The sequence below is a fragment of the Corapipo altera genome, unplaced genomic scaffold (assembly GCF_003945725.1).
Source record: "Corapipo altera isolate COAL_440 unplaced genomic scaffold, ASM394572v1 23, whole genome shotgun sequence".
Classification (NCBI taxonomy): domain Eukaryota; kingdom Metazoa; phylum Chordata; class Aves; order Passeriformes; family Pipridae; genus Corapipo; species Corapipo altera.
This window is the reverse complement of record NW_020884878.1, coordinates 20,916,486-20,937,075: the sequence shown is the minus strand read 5'-3', so window position 1 is coordinate 20,937,075 and position 20,590 is coordinate 20,916,486. Positions and strand designations below refer to the sequence as shown.

At 48.4% G+C, this 20,590-nt stretch overlaps 1 protein-coding gene across 1 annotated transcript; it reads right to left on the bottom strand.

Annotated features, from left to right (window-relative positions):
* Positions 1 to 15,629: 15,629 nt before the first annotated feature.
* NFKBIA (NFKB inhibitor alpha) lies at positions 15,630 to 19,352 on the bottom strand. Its single transcript, XM_027638286.1, has 6 exons — positions 19,012 to 19,352; positions 18,567 to 18,675; positions 17,836 to 18,046; positions 17,260 to 17,348; positions 16,882 to 17,142; positions 15,630 to 16,387 (listed from the first exon to the last, which is right to left on the bottom strand). The coding sequence occupies exons 1-6, from the start codon at positions 19,233 to 19,235 to the stop codon at positions 16,340 to 16,342; spliced, it is 942 nt and encodes a 313-aa protein (XP_027494087.1). The 5' UTR covers positions 19,236 to 19,352; the 3' UTR covers positions 15,630 to 16,339.
* Between the last annotated feature and the right edge of the window lie 1,238 nt (positions 19,353 to 20,590).

The following is a 20,590-nucleotide window of genomic DNA, read 5'->3' as shown; positions in this document are numbered from 1 at the left end:
AGCTGAAGACTGATGCTGCCAGTTGCCATGGTGAAGCACTGAGAGCCAGCAGAATCTTCTCCCAGTTTTCTCAATTTTCTCTATTTTCAGTAGAGCAAACTCTTGGTCATGCAAGTTGCCATTTTGCCTGGCAGTTTCTCATGGCAGCCCAATCTCCCAGCATGTCCAACATCTATTTCCCTGGTGTCCTCCTGACCTTGATTGCTCCCCTGAGGGGGCTCTCTCCCATGTCCAGCTTTCTCTGTGCTCCCAAGTAGTCCTACTGGCTTCTCTTACTCATTCCCATGATAAGTTGTCAGGGCTCTCTCTGACTTTTTATATGGAAAGTGCACAAACTCCACCTCTCCATTCCTCTGGGCTCAGCACAAGCCTTTTTGCCTGCTGCTAGAAAGAGATGCTGCTGCTGCCTGTCCTGGTAATTTGGTGGATTTCCAGGAGGGGTTTCCTTCATGAATTGGGCCACAAGGACTTTTATTCCTCTGGAATGATACCTCTGGAAGAGGTTTTCAGTCTCCCTGCTCTCACCCTCCCAATGGCAGTTGCTCCCCCTCAGATGGCTGGTGGAGTAATTGAGAGCAGTTTCCTGTGTTTGCTTTGGTCAAATTTATACAGTTTCATTTAAACTAGTCTAGGGCACCCTGGCTGGTTCTGTCTGCTTGAACTAAGGGAAAGCTCATGCAGCCCTCTCTGCCAGCTGCACTGCTAGCAGCCAGGCAGACCAGGGTCATCCGCCCACAAATCTAGGGCTGAAGCAAGCCCTGTCCTAGTGTTGCACTTCTCCACTAGGGGCCAAACCCAATAAACTAGCTCTGTGCTAAATGGAGCTGTTCATTAGCTGGAAGCACTGAGCACAGGTTCTACCTGAAGATCTGCCTTTCCTAACATCCAGACTCTTGACTCAACTGGAGCTGGCTGTTTCCTCAGGTCTGCTGTGAACAGTGCTGCCCTTTCACAGCCTTCCTCCTTTCCTCCTGAAATATGCCAAAGGTAACAGTCTCCCAGGTGAACACAATAAACTTCCAGCTAGGGCATCCACCTGAGAAATGGATTTCTTGCCCTTCAGCCCAAGGGCAGTCAGGCACATCTCCATGGAAAATGAGGCCTGACCCCTAGGTAGAAGTTAAAAGTAAGAAGAAGGGACACACTATCTCCTTTTCTTCCCTAATTCCAGAGTTTCAGGGTGAAGGTGTAGGGTCAGGAGCAGAGTGTGCAGGAGTGTGGGATTAGGTTGCTTGGCTGGGAAGGAGGGAAGATCTAAGAGTCCTTCCTCTCAGGAAGGGAGGTGGTGGGAGTTTTTGAGTGGGCCCACTGAGGGGTCTTTGGATGAGGCATGCACCCATGCAGACCCCCAGCTGTTCGAAGGCTTCCAAGCCAAACAGGGAGAAGCCACTAGTGAGCTGTACACATTGCAGGAGGTATGGAGCTGCTGAGCACAGCCTTTTCAGATGCCAAATTTGGATAGAGGCTTTTACAGCCTACCAGCATTCTGATTTAGGGTCTTAAAATCTCTTTTGGGATCCATGCTCAAAGGCTGATTTGCACTATGCTACTGGAGAGAAAGTATTTTTTCCTGAAGCTGGTGAAAAGAAAAATGAAAGAGCTGCTGTATTACTGTGGCATTTTAGAATGCATTTCTGTAGGCCCTGCTGCATAAGCCCTAGTTGGGATCAGATTATACTGCTCTTAGTTCTCCTGCTGTTGGGTAGTTAAGATAGTCCCCAGCATGGGCAGAAGCATCTCTTTGCACAGGCCTGAACTACTAGTTGCCTAAGCCCAAGTGATGGTGAGGTTATTTATATCCCAGCCTTTCCAGCATTGGTCATGGCTGGACAACACACCAGACTGAAAAGACCTCTGGGCTGGTGACTGTGGTGGCCTTATTAAGTGTCAAACTCAGCCTGTTGCTCAACAAGCTGTTTTTTTCATGTAACCCAGTATCCCTGACACAGCTTGCAATAGCCTGGCTGGCAAATCAATTGCAGCACTACAGGCAATGTGAGCAGCTCCCTCAGTGCCTCCACATGTGCCCAAAGTTGATCATCTTTGGCATTAATTATGGGTTTGCTCAACTCTGAGGACGAGGCCTCTGTTTTGCAGTGTAAGTATAATCAAACATGAGTCAGATGGCCCCAAGCACATCTTTGATTGTCACATTGTGCAAGTGCTCAGAGAGCACGTGCAGCTACTGCAGCACCTGCTAGGTAAACATGCTGGGGCTGACAGAGGTGAGCGACCTTGGAACCTGTCACCACGTCCTGGATGCTGAGGATGTTGTTGGAAAATCTCTGCCAGGGGCTTTCCTGCTTGTGTAACTTTTGGCAGGCCCTTCCTGCAGAGCCACCTCTGGTGGCCAATAGAGGTTGCCAGCTCGCGCGGCAAGGCTTCTAGGAACAGACTGATTTATCCCCTCTAAGCTGTTAAATCTAACCAAATGAAACACAAGAATTCAATGAACTGAGAAACCTACTTTGCACAGGAACTTGTGTGATCAGACTTGCAGCTGTCACAAGCCAGGACTGGCCATGGCTGGCAACCTCTAGGGTGGTAGTGGGCTGGGAGAAAGAAAGAGAGCACTGGTATTGAAACAGCTAAAGCTCTGTCTTCCTGTAGGTAACTGCAGGCTGGGTGGATGCCTATCTCCAAGCACTGGCATTACTATGTGGCTGGAATGTATCCCTACAGGTGTCCTTCCAAGAGCAGTAACTAGGTTGATGGCTTAGGGAGGTGACTTTATTCAGGTGATAGAAAGGTCTGGGGACAGGGGGATTTCCAGCTTTTCATGTCATTTGAGTTTGGAAGGCTGCAAACTTGTGGCAAGAAAAAAGAAAGCTCTACCAAGATTAACGACAAGCTATTTCACGTGCAGACCTCACTGCCGAATTAGTGGCAAATTTCTGTCCAAACCAGGGCTCTGTCCAGCCAAGAACAGTGACAGCCTACTGGCACACCTGTGTGGACACATGGAAGGGGCCAAAGGGGCAGTGCATGGGTCCATCCTTAGCAAACAATCTGTAGGGGAAGTCCTCTGACCTTTTCCGTGGAGGAGATCCCTGAGCACACCAGTTACCCTGGGCTGACATTGAGCAACCCCAGCAAAACAGCAGCTGTGATCAGTCACCGGAATGTCTGGAAATCCTGGACTCTTGTAGCAGAAGTGCAGCAGAAGTGCCCTGGCTGTATGGAGCAGACTATCCCCTCAGGTGCCAGATTTCCCAAGAGCGTAACCAACCAGGCTTACCACATGCATGCAGCTTCTCTCAGCACAGGAACCTTTATTTCAGACTAGGAAACCCCAAATAGAAATAGGGCAACCTCTGCCTGTCCAAGCAGCTTGCTGGGATTTCTCCCTAGCAATGCACTGCATTTTTTTTGCAGCAAACCACAATCCAGCTTGCTTGCAACAAGTCACGTATTTTTCCTGGCCACAGAGCCCAAGCCTTGTACTTGGACCCGGCCGTTTCAAACAGCCTGCAGAGGCAGGCACAGCAGCATGCCTGGCTGCCAGCTGCAGGGGCAAGGGCTGCAGCTCCCTGATGCTTTGGCTGGGAACCATGACTGACGTACTGGGCAGCCTGTCCCAGATCTTAACGTTTAGTCAGGCAGCAGCAGGCTGAAGCTGTGGGGGGAGTGTTAGATTTCAGCTCCAGTTCTTTATCTAAGTGTTACGTAAACCTTGCTCAAAGCATATCTAGATTAAAAATGCTGGATTCTTCTAGGAAGATATTAATTCCTTTCCTGAGTGGCTGTACCCATGGGGAGTTGTGGATATGCATTTTCCAGTGGATGAGAGAGGGGCGAAATATTCTGGTTGTTTCCCCCTGCCCTCTGTCCTATGCAGCAAGGGTTTCTGCTACCCATATTATAGTGCCTTGGAGCAAGCCTTGCTCAGTTATCCCTGAGAGAGGGACAGTCTGCAGAGCCCCATTGCTGTCACGGGGTGCACTCCTTTCTGCACGCCTCAGGTCAAGGGGGGCAAAAGCAGAGGCCATGGAGAACATTTTTCACAGAACAGCTGCGTCATGACCTCTGATCCTGAGTCACTTCCTTCCCTCCATGCTGGCCAGTCTGAGGCTGGATGTGTACCTCTGGCCTTGACATTCTCCTTTGCTTGTGTAGGCATCCCCTTGGTCCATGTTCTGGGCACCAGATGTGCTCAGTGGACTCCTGCAAGCTGGCAGGCACACAAAAATGAGGTGATGCAGTGCCTACCCCTGCCATGCTTACACCTTTCCAAGGAGCTGGTCTTTTATCTTTTGACATCACATCCCAGTGCCCTTATGCATCTGTACACAAAGAGAGGTTCTCTGTAAGGAGCAACTGGATTGTCCAGAAAATACCCTGCAATTCACTCTGCCAGCTGGCCCTGGAAAACAGCTCTGTGTGGCTCTCCACTTGCTAAGATGTGGTAAACACATCTCCAAGGAGTAACTTGAAAGAGAGATGGGCTTTTTCAGTAGATACAGCTCAGTGCAGGGAAGGAGCACACAGCAGGGACTTGAGGTGGAAAGAAAACCTGTCACTGGTTTATGTGTTTTAATCTCAGAGCAGCAGTCATCTTCTGAACTTCCCTTAGAAGTAAGAAATCAAAGATGATTCACATCCCATTCCCCAGCTCAGCCTTAAAGAAGCGTTAGTGTGACTAAGGTTCTCGCTGCATCATTTCTTTCTCCATCTGATGCTGAGAAGGTCGTAGCAGGGCAGACTGTGATTAAGTGGAATTTCTCAATGTTGAAAGATGTTTGATATTGTTCCCAGTGATTAATAAAATTACTTGGGGCGCCATAGGAAAATCTGATCCTATACATTTTTTTTTGACAAGCATGAACCATTTGAAAGTCCCATGTGTGAAAGCTTAGAGAACAGCATTTGCATAGGGTGCCTCTGGCAGCAGAGCTGAGCAAAGGTGAAACCTGTCGCACTGCAGGGCCTCTGCCCAGCAAGAAATCCTCCTGAATTTCTGCATAGCTCTGGTTACTGGAGTCCACAGCCTTTTACCTTACCTTATTTCACACCACTGGCAGAAGTCTGCTAATTTAGTAGAACCTACAGCACCCGAGAGAGGCCCAATGCACAGATGACAGCCCTAATCTTGCCTGTCCCAGCAGACATCAAAGCGGGTATGTTTGCAGCTGCTTTAACACTGTAGCTGTTGGCTTCACCATTTCATGTTCCTTGTGGGTCTGCAGAGGAGAGAACTGGCAGCTCATATGCTCCAGGAAGCTCTGCAAACACCTATTTAAAGGCATTCCCTGTCCTGGGAAGTTTACAGCCCTAAGCTGGGGCAAAGAAGCTGTGGGCCAGAAGCTTGGTGCAGGCTATGACTCCATGTCCTACAGCAACATTTTCTGTCTGCTGGTTTGTGGTGCCCTAAGGTGCGCATGTAGCCTGCCTGGGTGAGGAGCAAAAGAGCTGCATGGAGTGGCAGTGGCTTTGCCCCAGTCACACACGTGATGAACAGCAGAGATGGAGCCAGACCTGGCCTTTGCCAGTTTGTGCCACTTGTTACTAGAAACTGCTTTTAAGGAGAGGTGATGTTTTACTTTCTTGCTGTTCTCAGTGCTGTTAAGGAGCAGGCTGAGCCCTCCTATGCTGCAGCATAAACTGCTGGCTATCTGTACCTCAGTTTTCCCATTGAGAACTTTCAGCATTTGTACTATGAGTGCTTTGAGAGGCTAACACCACATTTGGTCAGACTCACTGTTGTTATTGCAATTCCTAATTTTAATTACTGGCTGTTCACTAGCAAAAGCATTTCTTTCACTCTCCCTCATTCCTTTAGTATTGACCTGCCTGTTCTCTCCTGGCTTCTAGCAGGGAGTTTTCTCTCAGAACATCTGCAGCCCCGGTTGACAGATGCTGGAAGAACACAGCTCTCATGGAGGTCCATTCTGGGGACTCTCAAAACTGTGCCAGCAGTGTATCTGACATTGCACATGAGATCTATGAGGTGTGTGTATGGACAGAGGACCCAGCAGATTGCCAGTCAGCAAAAGGGAGATGCTCTGAGTTTATGCAGGAGCAAGTTCATTAGGTGTATGATCACAGTTCTACAGGAAATAATTTAGCTGGCAGCTGTAAGAGAGAGAGAGAGAGACACCAATGTAGCTGCTGCGCTACATATGAGAAGACTCATCCTATCTGCAGCTTGATGCAACTCATGCCACATGCATATACTTCAAACAATTTCCTCTTTCTTCTACATTTCTTGTAAAGCAGCCATGTGTGTTAAGCTCTCACTTTTAAGGGCAGATCTTCAATACATATTTCAATCCTACCTGAGTAGGAGTCAAAAAACCCCAACTGGTATTGATGGGATAAAGGCCCTTACTTCACAGCCAGGAGAGCAGTCAGTCATTGCAGCAAGATCCACATTAATCATAAGTCACAACCATGCAGCTCAGGGACCACAGGGTTCCCTGCTGAGGCTTTGATGCCTTGCAGATATTTGCATGTGTCACCACTGCCTCTTTTTCTCACCACTGCTTCATAAAAAAAGGTAAAATGCAATCCCGTGCAAAGCAGCTCCATCACTCTACACCAGCTTGAACTTTCCTTTCCGAATAGCTCCTGGAGGCTCAGTTCAGAGGAGGTGAGCTGCTCCATTCAGTGGAGGTTAAAAGCACAAGGTGCCTCTCTGCTTTAACCCTTTAAAGTGGGACATTTTGCAGTGCTTGCTCTCATTTTAAGGCTTGCTTTCTTCTGAATGTCATGACTGTTTACATCCACTGTAGGTGCTTTGTGCCATAAACTCTGGATTTCCACACTCTGGTGACAGACTAATGAGGTTAAGTGAGACCATGCTCTGCACATTTCAGTGATCTCACACATCTTGTCTTTTACTTCCTACTGTGGTTTACTGAAGCTGGTCCTTGACAGCTAATGGGATAGGGCTTAGAGTGCCAGGTACTGGAGTGTTTCAGTGATGAGGGCACTTTCTGCTCTGACTACAGGCTCTGATGTCAGGAGCACTTGTACCCAGTGATCAGCTCTGGATGGGGACTGAGGTGCCACCAGAAGCAAACAGCAACTGCTTTGCATGTCTCACAGAACTGCTCTTTGGGCTAAGTAATGATGAAACATGATAAAAAATTCCTCCCTGTCATTAGGGCATGCTTGCTTTTTAGTTCACCCTGAAAAGGCCCCTTTGTGATGGGCCACAACAGTGTGCATCCTTCTTCACCTCTGACTGGGCCAGGGTCACACCCAGCCTGGGGCAAATGCTCTCCATCTCCCTGCAGCAGCAATAGGCAGGCATGGGGGAAGGAGGGGACACCAAGAGGCAGGATTTGTGCCATTGCCAGCACCCTGCGCAGCAGCAGCATCTTCACTGGTACCACATTCACCTGTGCACCTCAGCTCAGGCAGGAGCCTGGCCACCGCCTAGGGGGAGGCTGCTCCCAAGTTGTGTCCCCAGAGACAGGACTCAGAACCTCTGGGGATTGGAGGTGAAAATGATATTTCATGTGCCATTAAGCAAAATGATTAATGTCTACACGGAGCTGCCTGTATCCTGTGCTTACAAGGAACATACAATTTCTATTGACAACATTCAAGGGCCCAGCTGTAAATTCAGTGAAGCGGAATAGCTGCAGAGATAACATTTTTCTTATGGCAATGTTGAGAAGCCATGTGTGGTGGTGTTTCATGGTGAATGTGCTTACGATACCAGGGTATATTTAGAGCAGCCAAAATATGGAATAGAGGGTAGAGGGAACAGGGTATACATGTGTGAAGGGGGCTGGATGATGTGAGGGTGAGAGACAGACAAGCAGACCTGATGGAAAGCTGCTAGCTCTAAGGAGAAATGAAGTCCTGCCCCTACCCAAGCATGAGGAGTTTAATAGCTATTATACAGATGGTAATTGGATACAAATTAGAGGATTGGCTTTTCAGAGATGGCATGGTAAACCTCAGGACAGAGGTGTGCCCAGTTCACATGACTCAGGAGAAGAGTGGAAGAGAAAATTCTGCTATGTCACAATCACAAACATTTAGGAGAAAACATTTTTTGGGTGAGTGAGAAAACAGATACCCGAAGTTTCCAATGGGTAAGAAAAAACCCACATAAATTCTTTTTTTCTGAGTCTAAAGAAGTAATCTATTTCAGCTGGGAAATCCTCAGTATGATTTTAATCATATGAATTTTTTAAAAAATGCATTGTTTCTAACTAAAATAAAGAACAGCAAAATATGTCCTTTGCAAAATGGAAAAAATTGGCTACTCTGAATTATTCTACTTGTTCTTAAACTTGAAGCAGAAAATTTGGAGATATTGGCACTCATTCCCAGGATACTGCAATGCAGTTGAGCTCACATGTTTTACACACACATACACATCTTTGGGAGAAATATCTGTGGTCCTACTTGTGGCATGGAGCTGCCATGTGCTCTAAAGAGATGTTCTATTTTTGTGCAGTGCATGGATGCAGCTCTCTCCTTTTGTCTTCTGCCCCTCAGTACAGCTGTTTTTAGAGAGAGGCTTCTCAGAGCACCATGCCTAGGAAGGCTTGCTTGATCATACCACCAAGTACCTGGAACTGCTCATGGAAGAAAACCAACTGCTGAGTAACCTGCACAGTTTCCCTTTTCTCCTTTGCCTGGACTTCTCTGGAAAATGTAACTGAGTTATCAGTCCCTTACTCTACGAGCCCCTCAGATAAAGGAGTTGCTCATGGAGGGAAGTGGGTGGTTGGATCACCTTGGCAGTCAGCTGTATGGAGAAGAGAAACTGGCTTTGTGTGCCATAACCTAGGGAGAGAAGGCACATGTCCTGAAGTCCTTACCTTCCCTGGACCTGCTTTCCTCCCTTTCTCTGGTGTAGAGACTGAGTGTTATGGGTTAGTTGTTAAAATTATTAGAAATGCCTCTGCTCGAATTAAGGTGCAAACAAGACCATGTGCCAAAGTCAATAGTATTTTTTTAACAGTAAATGTGAGGCAGAAAGAGAGAGAAAAAGAAATAGGGAAAAGGAGGGGTGGGAGGGGGGAAGGAAAGAGTGACAGAGAGAGATTAAATAGAAAATGTATCACCACACCGTGGAACCCAGAGATGTCCCATGGGTCCTGTTCTTCTGGTCTTCTTGGTGGTGAGGGTCCCACAAAACATAGAGTTCAGTGGATTAATATACATTCAGGAGATGCCCAGCATCTCCCCTGGGGGGTGAAGCTTTGCAATCCCTTGTAACAGGCTCTGGATTTGTTGCATCAGTTGGATCATGTGCAGTCCCCTGGTGGTGGAAGGCCTAAGGAATGAGTCTGAAGGGGGTTTTGAGGGACTTTGATGGTTTATGACCCCTTCTCAGCTGCCTCTTATGGGAATGTCCCATGTGTACATGGTCTTTCTGGAGGGGGGGTTTACTCCTCCTGTTTGGTGTGGAGAGATTTCACCATCACACATCCAAACCTCCCCTTCTCCACCACCCACTGAGCCCAGCTAGAACTGATTCTTAACACAGATATATTCTCCTTCCCTGAGCCTTGTTTACTTTTCCTCAGACCTGAGTCTTATCTCAAGTTCCTGTCACAGTCCAAATTCCAGTCTAGAAGCATATTCAAGAGGGGGGGATGCTTCGATGGTCCCAGACAGGCAGTTGCTTCTTTTCAGTTTGACAAAAATCTTTCTATGATTTTGACAATGTTTAAGGCATTAACAGCATTTCAGTGTATGACAACAGAGGAGAGAGGATGCTGTGGGGAAAGCTTAAGCATTTCTGTTTGAAAAGTGCTATGGCTGGGCTGTGAGAGGGATGAGATAACCTCAGCAGTGGACCTACAGAACCTACTGGACCTTTGGCTGCTGCTGCTGCTGGTGTCCCACCTAGCTTTTGCATCCTGGTGGCACTGCTGCCTTCTTACCATTTCAGTTGCTGAACATGCCCTTGTTCTGTTTGAACCTTGCCAACTGCAGCTGAAGCCTACCAGCCTCCCACACCACTGTGGAGTTAACTCTGTTTCCACCTCATTATTTCAGTTTACACATATTTGAATGCTGTCCTGCAAGAGTGATTGTTAAGGCAGGAGACATGGTGGTTTGGGAGCTTTCCCTTGCTATGGTGGGGTAGTCCAGCCATTCAGCACCAGACATTTCAGCTTACCAGAGGTCAAGGGTGCAAGGATGGGAGCATGGAGAGGTCTAGGATGGATGGACAAACAGAAGATGTTGGATGTTTCACTAATTTTTTTTTTTACTCCAACAGCCTACTTCATAGGCTGTTAGAGAGCAGATGGAGGTCAAGTGTAATTGAGGGTCAGTAAGTGGTTTGAATCCCTCTCCTTGGGATTGTTTTCCCCAAGCTATGCTTGGCACAGCCTGGAGTAAGGAGCCTCCTCGCAGCTTGGGGGAGGGCTTGTTTGTTTGTTTGCCGGGGCAAAACTTCTCAGAGAAGATGCTTCCAGGGGTCACATCTAAGTTTTTGGATGAAATCCAGAAACACCAGCCTTGACGCATGCTGGAATGGAAACCCATCCACTTCAAAAAAATGGAAAGAAGAGGGTGGTTTCATTCTGTGTGCTGCACAGGCTGGACAAGCATCCTTACAGACTCTTAGTCCTCCTCAGCTCAGTACTTTCAGAGATTTGATTGACACATAGTGTGTCCTTTTCCCACGCAACACAGCACGGGTCCTCCCACACTGCAGGAGCAAACCCCACGGACCGGCTCTCTATTAACACTGGTCCATGCTCCTCCGCGGGAGCTGCCTCTCACTTGACCCCTGGGCACTCCCCAGTGAGAACAAAGAGCGTCGCTGAAACGGAGCAGCAGCATTCACAGAGACCTTCTGTAGGGCCTTGGGAAATTCCCTCCTTCAAGCTACTGAAACCCAGGGGCAATAATTAACCATGCTAAGTGTTGCACTCTGATTGTAGCTGAGTGCCCTTCAAGGGGTGCATGTATGTTAAAAATATTTGTGTTTTAAGGCTCTTTCTTGAAGCATACATTTGCTCACATTTTGCTTTCAGCTGGAGGGATGAAAATTTTACCTTGAAAGATGCACAGGAAAAGTAACCTGAATTAGCTAAAACTGCAAATGGAAAAAGGATTTAAATTAAAAGAGTGCAGGCCTATTCCTTAGAGCAAGGAAGCCCCCGGGGCTGGTAGTGGACAGGCAGGAGGCTACATTCCTGCAGCTGGAGAGGCAATGTAGCTTGGTGCCATGGCTCATGGCAGCTGTAATAGGGTGAAACTGCAGAAAGGAGTGAGCAGGGAAAACCCCAGTTCACTTCTGACAGGACTGGAAAGTCCTGTTTGGAAAATTGAACAAGGAGACAGTCCTGGGAAAATTTGAGGGCTGGAGCAAGGTGAGGGCAGGCAGTCAAACCTCCAGGGTGTCAGAGTGAGTTCCTGTTTCAGCCTCTCTGGACTTCTTGCATTATGGCCTGATAAATGTGTCAGCATTTAAAGGGAGCCTTTTGGTCTTGACAATGCTTCAGAGAGCTATCTGAAGCGACAGGGAGGTGAACAATGCCAGAGCTGTGATAGGCAGTTGCTCCAGAAGGGGAGAGGCTGTCTGGTGGCATGTGCTGTTCTGACTGGCATGAGGGGACAGGGCCTTCCTGCTCCCTCATCCCTTGGCATACTGTGCAGTTCTCATTCTCCAGCAAAGCACTGGCACTGGGAGCACAGAAATTCTGGAAAAATCCCTTCCTCCTGTCACCTGAAGTGAGGGCAGCCTTTCGTCCAGGGAGAGATTCTTCTCTGCCACCTCTGCACTCTGTTTTGCAATTCTTTCTTCTAGGAACAACCAGATGCTTAATTATTTTCAAAGCTCATTTTCTACAGAAAAACTATCTGTACTGGGCCTCTGCCTGGCCCAGAGTCCACCACCATTGAAAATTTCCCATTAAAACAAGTCACAAATGCCACTTGTCCTCATCCTTGGAGATCATGGTGTCTTCCCTTGGGTTTTGTTGCTGGTTTCACTTTTTTCTTTCCTCACTCAACCATCTTGCTCATCCGGATCGGAACTGAAGCTGTGAAGCAAAGCCAGCAGCAGTGGGGCTGCCATTCTGGTGGCCTGGTGGCCTTACTGCCTTCTTCTGCATCAAGTCCTGCTGGGGCAGGCAGGTACATGTGTCCACCAGAGCTGGATACAGGACATGTGGTTGGTAAACGCTGTCTGTTGGCCCCTGCCTGGGTCTATAGTTTCTCTTGCAGTGTAAAATGCTAAATACTCAAATAGAGAGCCCCTTCCTAATGTCAAAAGGCTGAAAGAGGAGGAGGAAGGTAGTAAAAGTTAAGGCCTCTAAGTTCGGACTGTGGCCCCTTGTGATGTCCAAGCCCATCAACAATCAGACGGGCAGGCAGCTCCTTGGGCTGCCCATCCCACCTCTCTTTGTTGAGGGAGCGGAGACACCTACATCCATGTGTCAAACAGGTCACACAGACCAAAGTGTGTGCAAGGAGGAACATAACCTAAGAGCAGCAGAACAAGCAGATGGGGAGGATGGTGAAAGGTTTCTGCTCATGACTGTAGAGGTCATGCTGATACTGTAGCCAGTAGGAGAAGCAGCTTCCCTGTGCAGGGTTGCCTTTTGGGATTGCTTTTTACACTTTACAAAGCTGCAGTGAATGGAAGAGATGGGTTCCAAATTATTGGGGGAAAAATCAGGCCATGGGCTCTGCTGTCCAGTGTCACCTCCCTAGAGATCTGTATTTTATCTGTCACCACCATAAGGTTCTTGAGAAGTCCAGGACTGATGCTAAGAAGGGTGAAATGCAGGAGAGCAGAGACTGAAGGTGGCCCCTTGCTTGTGATTATGTTGAGAAAGGTCTGCAGTGAGCTGGAATGAAAGCAGGAAGAGGAGGGTGTGGGAGGAAATGGGGAGTTCTGTTCTTTGTGTGCAATATAAGGAAGTATGGGAATATCCTTGCAGGATTTTCAGAGATTTACAAGAGTGGGCAGCAGGGAAAGGCTGGGGAAAAAAAAAAAGTAACCTCATGCTGTGTAATGACAGGTGAATGACTGGTGTTGCAGGTGAAGAGGGAGGGGGGACCTGTGAAAAGGGAGGAAAGGAGAAAAGAACAAGCAGAGGCAGATATGAGTGCCAAGGGCAGTAAGAGCAGAGGACACAGACATGTCAGTTATGAAACTAAATCTGAACTTCACAGGACGTTGATCTACAGCAGCATGGCTGCTCTTGAAGCTTGCAGACACACACAAGGCCGTTGGCAAAGGTGCTCGTGAGAGAATTTTGAACACTGGACCAGTATGGGAAGGCACTGGCAGTAGAAGCAAGAACAAGCTAATGTGCTCTGCAAATAGCAGCTGTGCTGTCTGAATAAGGAAAAAGTGATGCTGGAAGAATAAATGCATATGGAGTTCTTGCTCCATGCCCAACAAATGGGACCATGCAACATATCTGCCAGAATGCCGAGAAGACCTCACGAAGGCAGGTTATCACCAGAAACACTCTCAGAAGATCTTTCTAAAGGTATAGGTGTGGAAAGGGCAGAGACAGTGGACACGCAGCCGTTAAGAGCACATGTTCGAAACTAGGGGTGCAGGATTGTCCTACAGCGGACAATCTTGCTATATAATCAAGTGAACAGGTAAAGCTCTGCACTGAGTAACCCCGCATTAGCAATGCACAAATACACAACATGCCCCAGCTTATTTTGCTAACAAATACACATTCTCACATTAATCTCCATCCTACTTACTTTACCTGTGGTTCCTCTGCATACGTTACATGGTTACTTTTGCATGACTGGTGGAGGCAAACAGTAGCAAACCCAGCACGTGGTATTTGGGCAATGATTTGTTTAGCTGCAGAACTTCCTCGTACAGTAAAACATTTATTTAATTTATTAAGTCATTGCAGAATTCTTGCAAGATTATAGCAGTGCCTTCCTAGATACTGTTTGTGTAAATATTGCAATGGACAGCAGAGAATGTACCACTGCCTCTGAAACTACTAGACCAGCCTGGTACTACTGATAACTGCATTTTTCTCCATCCCTCTGGCGTTCAAATGAGAAGTATTTGCATTCAGATGGTATCTATTTAAGTATTTGCATAGCAGGTCCAGCCATTTGCATTCAGATGGTATCTATTTAAGTATTTGCATAGCAGGTCCAGCCGTGTACCCAAGCACTTTCAGGGCACTGATGGCTGTAGCTGGTGAATGCTTCTGCAGGACCTTGACAGCATTTCCAGCCCATCTTGCAAGGGGAAACTGAGTGGAGCATTGCTGTTTCTACTTCCAGACACGGAATCACTTGAGATTCTTTGCTGGTGAAAAACCCGTAGCAGCAAGTGAACAAACCCCCTCAATCTCTACTCCCAGCTCAGATTTAGTGGTTGGTCAGAGTGTAGGGTGAGTTCACAACAAGAAGGGGTTTTGGCAGATTCTCACCCTGCCCCACACCTGGAAAACTTTGCAGGTTTGCAATGCAGATGTGGCCGTCTGCCAGAAGGAACTTTCAGTGCATACACCTGCGTTATGCTTATGCAATTAGAGGGGAAGGGAAATAAAAATGACTCAGGATGACAATTTTATATAAAACTTTCCACAATGGCCTTTGGCTCCCATGCAAATTAGGAAGCACCCAGCCAGCTGTGGTGTTCTTCCTCATACCAGTGAGCCCTCCTTAGAGCAGGTCTTGTGTCAGAAACCCCTTGTGAAGAGCAGGGTAGAAAAAGGAATGGGTGTTCCTGTGCAACCTGGGGCTGTGGCATTCTCCAGCAGCCTGAGCTAGGCCAGGTGCCAGCAGCACATAAGTCCCCTGGCCAACATACTTGGCAGAACTCCATCCTGCGTCAGCAGCATTGCTGCTCCCTGTTCCCATCCAGGGGGTACAGCACAGAAGAAACAGGGCATGGTCACCCTTCACACAGCTCATCCTTTACCCCGACACACAACAGGCTAAAATTTGTGTCTGAAAGTACTCCTGGGCTGTGATGTGCTGCCAGCAGAAAATGAGGTGTAGGAAAGGACTTGAGCAAAGTGACTCTGTTTCCCTGAATGCTGGAGAGAAACCTGAGGAATAACTGAAGGGGATTAAAGCCACATCCTTTACTGCTATGAATTGGACAAGAATAGTTGTAGTTCCTGCAGTGGGGAAGCTGGGAGGCCCCCTACCTGAATTTCAGGGGTGGAAGCACCCTGGGAATGTTCCCTCTTCCCATGGAAATCCCCTTCGGAAATTCCAAAGGTGTCAGAGTTCCAGCTGGAACTGGGCCAGGAGATAAACAAGAGGTGAGCAGACAGGGTTGTGCTGCAAACCTCAAGCCTCCTGGCAAAAACTGCCAAGTATTGGAGCTGGAACAAAAGGTGTTATGAGGGCAGAAGTGGTCAGGTGCTGCCACAAACAGCCTAAAAAACCCCGCTCTAGTGGGCGGGGAGCCTGGTGCTGGGTGACAGAGGGGGAATCCCAGCCCCACAGCCCTCCTGCTGCAATGGGTGCAGGAAACAACACCTACGTCTGCCTCCAAAATTAGCTGCAGCAGAAGGGCTGAGAGCTGCAAGCTGCTCAGATGTCTTATCACTGCTGAGGTGAACTACCTAAAACCCCTGAGACCATGACCCCATTGGTCTACTAGGTGTTAAATGTTTCTTAAAAAGCAAACCAGGCAGGTTCCCATGATCTCAGGACAAGGAGGTGAGCAATGAACCATTCCACAGACTAGGTACAGTAATCTGACTTTTTTTAATAAATACATATCTCACATGTACCAAAATAATTATAAACAAAAAATGTACAGTATTTACACAATATACAATTGCTAAAAAGTGTAGCAATTATGACACACATGGTGTGAAACACACTGTTTCCAATGCCCACAGTTAACATTATTGCTACTTTCTCCTATGAGCCAGGAGGTCACCAGTCCCTTGGTCCGACTCCTCCACTTGGAACGCCCCACTGAGAGCACTGACCCCGACCTGAGGTCAGTCAGTAACGCCAGGGACTGCCACCAGCCCAACGCAAATTAACACACAGGCTCAGAGAAGAAGGGGTGTTGGTATGAGTCCACCTTGCCATGAAAGTACATGTGCTCCTTGCAGTACTTAATGCCACAAGCAAGCTCTCTGTAATGAGCAGGCTGGATGTGTAGTCTGTTACCTCTGTAGGGCTGATAAAATGGGCTACACGGCTCTTTATCAGGTGGTGTGAATAATTACAGATCTCTACTGATGTTACATATCCCACTCCTGTATTTAAACACAGGGCAGATCCTGGAACTGTCTTGTTAAAATTATGAGCTCCTTCTCCTTGCTGGGCAGTGTAGTATTTCCTTCCTGGTTTTTCTCTCCACATTGCGACTTTCTTTTTAAATGAAGAAAGTCAGTCCTTTTTCTATACATATGTATATAGTCACTTCACAGAAAGCTCTGCTTTAAAATGCCAGCTGTCGTCCTCCAATAAGGCAGTCATCATATATAAGCTACAAGAAAAAAAAACAAAAGCTGTTAATGCAAAAATCTTACTGAAAATACTGTATCCACTCTGGGACAACAGCCAAATTCTGCATGCCCAGACTTCAGCAGTGTATACAGTTTTTACACCAAAACGGTTACTTTCACCATTTAACAGCACTCAGAATATTAGAAAAACAAAGGCTGGGGAGGAGGAAACCGCCCATTAACTTGAATTTTATCTCACGAGGTTCTCTGTCAGCCACAGAATGGTGTGCAGAGAACCATGTTGCATGAAGTTAACCTCCACTCCCTCATGTTATTTTTTACTTTTTATTCTTACTCTGTTTATATGCTTGCCCCACTTGCCATTTTGCTCACTGCTGACAGCATGACCTTATTTATACATGCCTGTAATACTGCAAGAGGTTACTGGGGCACGTTGTCAGAGCAGCAGCAACAAAAAAACCTACACAAGACAGGATTTTCCCCTTCTCTTGAAAAGAAGCAAACAGCTACTTACTTCATCCTCTGTGAATTCAGGTTCCGATTCACTGCTCTCCTCATCCTCACTTTCTGGCAACATCTGCAGGTCAGCTGTGGTCAGCTGCTTCAGCTTTTCCTGTATGCTTGAGTTGTCTCTTCCCCATGTGAGCTGATAGGGGGAATAGCCCTGATAGGTCACTTTGTTCACATCTGCCCCATGTTTCAGAAGAAGCGACACCAGGTCTGAATTCTGCAGATCAACAGCCAAATGTAGTGCTGTTCTGCCATTGCATGGCTCCTGTGTGAAAATAACATAAGGTTTGGCATGTTAGGAGAGGCAGAGCCGCTGCCAGATATGTTGATTCTTAAGACTACGCAGCCCCACTCAGTTAAAGTCATGGTACACATTACATACCTGTGCATTTACATCTGCTCCCAAGGACAGCAGATACTCGACAATAGCCAGGTATCCTTGAATGGATGCCAAATGAAGACACGTATGTCCTGCAAAACACAAACAAAGGGAAAATCTGAGTAAGTCTAACTCAATGCCTCATCATTTCTTAAAAGTCAAGACGATAGGCCAGGATGATACTAAATTTGCAATTCATCCATGGCAAAAGGGTGTTTTCCAGAAGAGCTTTCCAGCTTCCAGTGAGTATGAATAACAAGGTTGGATTTTGAAAAGATTTCTTAGGGGTTTTATTCCAGTGCTTGACTGCAACTTATTACAACCAAAAAAAGAAGGAGTATGGCAAAAGTACTCACTAAAAATGCAAAATTCAAAGCCATGAGAGACAATAATCAACACTGAGGAGGCCTATAAGACAGTGGCATTTTAAAGAAGTCACACACTGCTTAGGGCTCCTCAACTCTCAAATGGTCATAATAATCCTTCTCCACCTCTCCAGAGACCTCTGAGATCTACAGGACACCAACCCTACTCTCAGTGCAGCACATCGAGATAAACTGTTTAGCAGTGTGCCTGTACCTTTGTAGTTGGTTGCCTGCAGGACAGCGAGGAGGTGGTGTGGCTGGCAGTACTGCGTGAGGACGCTGATGCTCCTAAGGGAGCCCTGCTGGCAGGCAATGTGCAGGGGGGTGTTTCCTCGGAAGTCCCTGACTTCCAGGTCGCATCCAGCCTTCAGAAGATGCTCAGCAATTTCAGGCTGATCAGTTATCACTGCCAGGTGAAGAGGAGTCTGCACGAAAGAGATAAAAAGCAGCCTGTAAGTTACAGTGCAAACTTGGCAGCAACATCTGGACAAGCAGACCTCTCGACCGCTTGGAGATCTGTGCCACCAGCTAAAAGCACACTCAATAAACTCAATATTTTATGCTTCCCAAGATATTGTATAGTTGCCCTTTCCTCTGGAAGTGATGAACTTAGGGCTCTCTGGACACTGAACAGTCCATCTATATGAAGTGTATCATTAACATCTCAATAAAGAGGGATGCAACTCATTGCATCATATTTAAAAAATGTGGGTGTCAAATGCCACTCTCTCAGGGGAGAGGAAGCATTGTACTAACACTGGCTGGAGCCAGCTGGGGACTTTCCCGAATGCAGGCTTTGATTTAAGTAGGCTTTGATTCAGTTGATTCCATCAATTTAAACAAAAAAAAAAAAATTAAAAGGACTTTTTGGGGGGAATTCCCCAGAGGCCTTGTGTGGGGGTAGCTGGGGCTGATCCGGATTTGGGGCTGTGGAGGTGAAAGTACCTGGCTGAGGTTGTTCTGGAAGTTCAGGAAAGCCCGGTCGCCGGCTGCCTGTTGGATCACCTCCAGGCTCAGGGCTTTTTCCTCGTGAATAATTGCCAAATGGAGAAAACTGCACGGGAAAAAAAAGAATAATTAAGCGACACAGGTTAAAACCCCCTAATGCTACATTAGCCCCCCCGAATCCCTGCGGCGGGCCCGGGGCAGGGTCACGCGCGGGTGTCGCAAGCCGGGGCTTTCGGCGCGGCCGGGGCTTTCCGCGGCCCGGGAGCCGCCTCTCCCTGGCGCCACTCCAGGGACTTTCCGCCCTCCCTCCCTTCCCTTCCTCCCGCCGCGGCGCGGCCCAGCCCGGCGCCTCCCCGCCGGCAGCACGTCCTGCCCCGTCCCGGTCGTGCCGTGTCCCCCACCGTGTACGAGCCACTCCCGCCCCGTTTCGACCCCCACTTACGTGTCTCCGTCCTCCGTCAGCTGCTGTGCCCAGGCGGGCGGCTCGCGGGGCTGTAGCCGTATGTCCTCCAGCTCCTTCACCAGCTGCCGGTACTCCTCCTCCTTCATGGAGTCCAAGCCACTGTCGTGGCGATCGTCGAGCGGGAACCCACCCTGACGGTCCTTCTTGGGGTGCTCGTAGCCCTCCATGGCGGGCGGCTCGGCGGCGCGGCGGGCGCTGATCATGGCGACGGAGCTGCGGGCGCTGCGAGTGAGCGGCGGTGGCGGCGCCGCCTCGCATATACACCGCGGCCAGGGGATTTCTGCGGGGGAGGAGCCGCCGAGGACGGGAATTTCCAGCCAGTCAAAGCCCGACCGACGGGTCCGGTCCTGCTCGGCGCCGCCGGCACTGGCAAGGAGGGCGGAGCAGCTGGGGCCGCCCAGAAGGGGCGTCGGAGGGGAGGGAAGGAAAGATGTCGGCGCGAGAGGGAACTTGGCGTTTTTCCAGGGGGGAAGTACTCGCCTCTCCGGCGTCCCCGTCGGTAGTTCCCTGCCGCACCCCGGGGGGATTTCCCTTCCCTTCCCTTCCCTTCCCTTCCCTGCCCTGCCCGGTCCTGGGGCTCCAGGTGCCCCCTCCCCGGCGGGCAGGGGGTGTGTGCACCGCTGCCGGGTCTAGTGAGACGCACGCTCTGGGGACCCCTTGAACGCCCCTCACCAGCTGGGCACTGCTGGCCCTGGTTGCACCCTGCATCCACCGACTTTCTATAAGTTCGGTAAGAGGGGCTGTGGAATCACAAAATAAAAGAATAATTTGGGTTGGAAGGATTCTCTAAAGGTCCACTAGTCCAACCCCCCTGCCATCAGCAGGTCATCTTCAGCTGTATCAGGTTGCTCGGAGCCCAGTCCAGTCTGACCTTGAATGTTTCCAGGTATCAGGCATCCACCACCTCTCTGGGCAACCTGTGACAACCTGTGACCTTCACCACCCTCATTGTAAAAAATGATATCTAATATTTAATTATATCTAATCTAAATTGACCTTTCTATTTAAGACCCTTACCCCTTGTCCTATTGCAACAGGCCCTGCTAAGAAGCCTGTCCCCATCTTTTCTATAGGCTCCCTTCGAACACTGCAAGACCACAGTAAGGTTTCCTAAGGTGACTCTGGCCAGAAGCCCAGGCCGTAAGCATTAATACTCTTAGAAGCTCCTCTCTCTTCCACTATCTGCACAATGGCAGATCCCTGAGCCTGTGAGGATCTTTTTGAGGTCTGATGAGAGGAACTCTTAGGAGTCATTAACCAGCGCTCATCTAACGATCAGTAACAAGCTTTGTAGCCAGCCCAGGGTGGCCAAGTCATGCTGAAATTTCAGGGAACCAAATACCACTAGAGCAATGCTGAGGCTGCTACTGCATCTGCCCTGCTTGGAGCGGGGGGAGGGTATCACTTTTTGGAGAGATTGAGGTAGTATTGCAGATGATGGACGTTTATGCTGTCACAACACCTGCAAGTGTGCAGGTGCTGCCTCAGCGTTTAGAGGATTTTAGTGGAAATTTTCACTCTGTTTCAGTGCTGTGGGATCAGTGCTGTGAGAATTCTG

Bases quoted from the DNA above. Each gene is read 5' to 3' on its own strand.
- NFKBIA (XM_027638286.1), bottom strand. From the start codon at position 19,235: ATGATCAGCGCCCGCCGCGCCGCCGAGCCGCCCGCCATGGAGGGCTAC. The intron at 18,676-19,011 runs GTAAGTGGGGGT...TTTCCCGTGCAG, and splicing joins CTGACGGAGGACGGAGACAC to TTTTCTCCATTTGGCAATTA. The intron at 18,047-18,566 runs GTACTTTCACCT...TCTTTCGTGCAG, and splicing joins TCCAGAACAACCTCAGCCAG to ACTCCTCTTCACCTGGCAGT.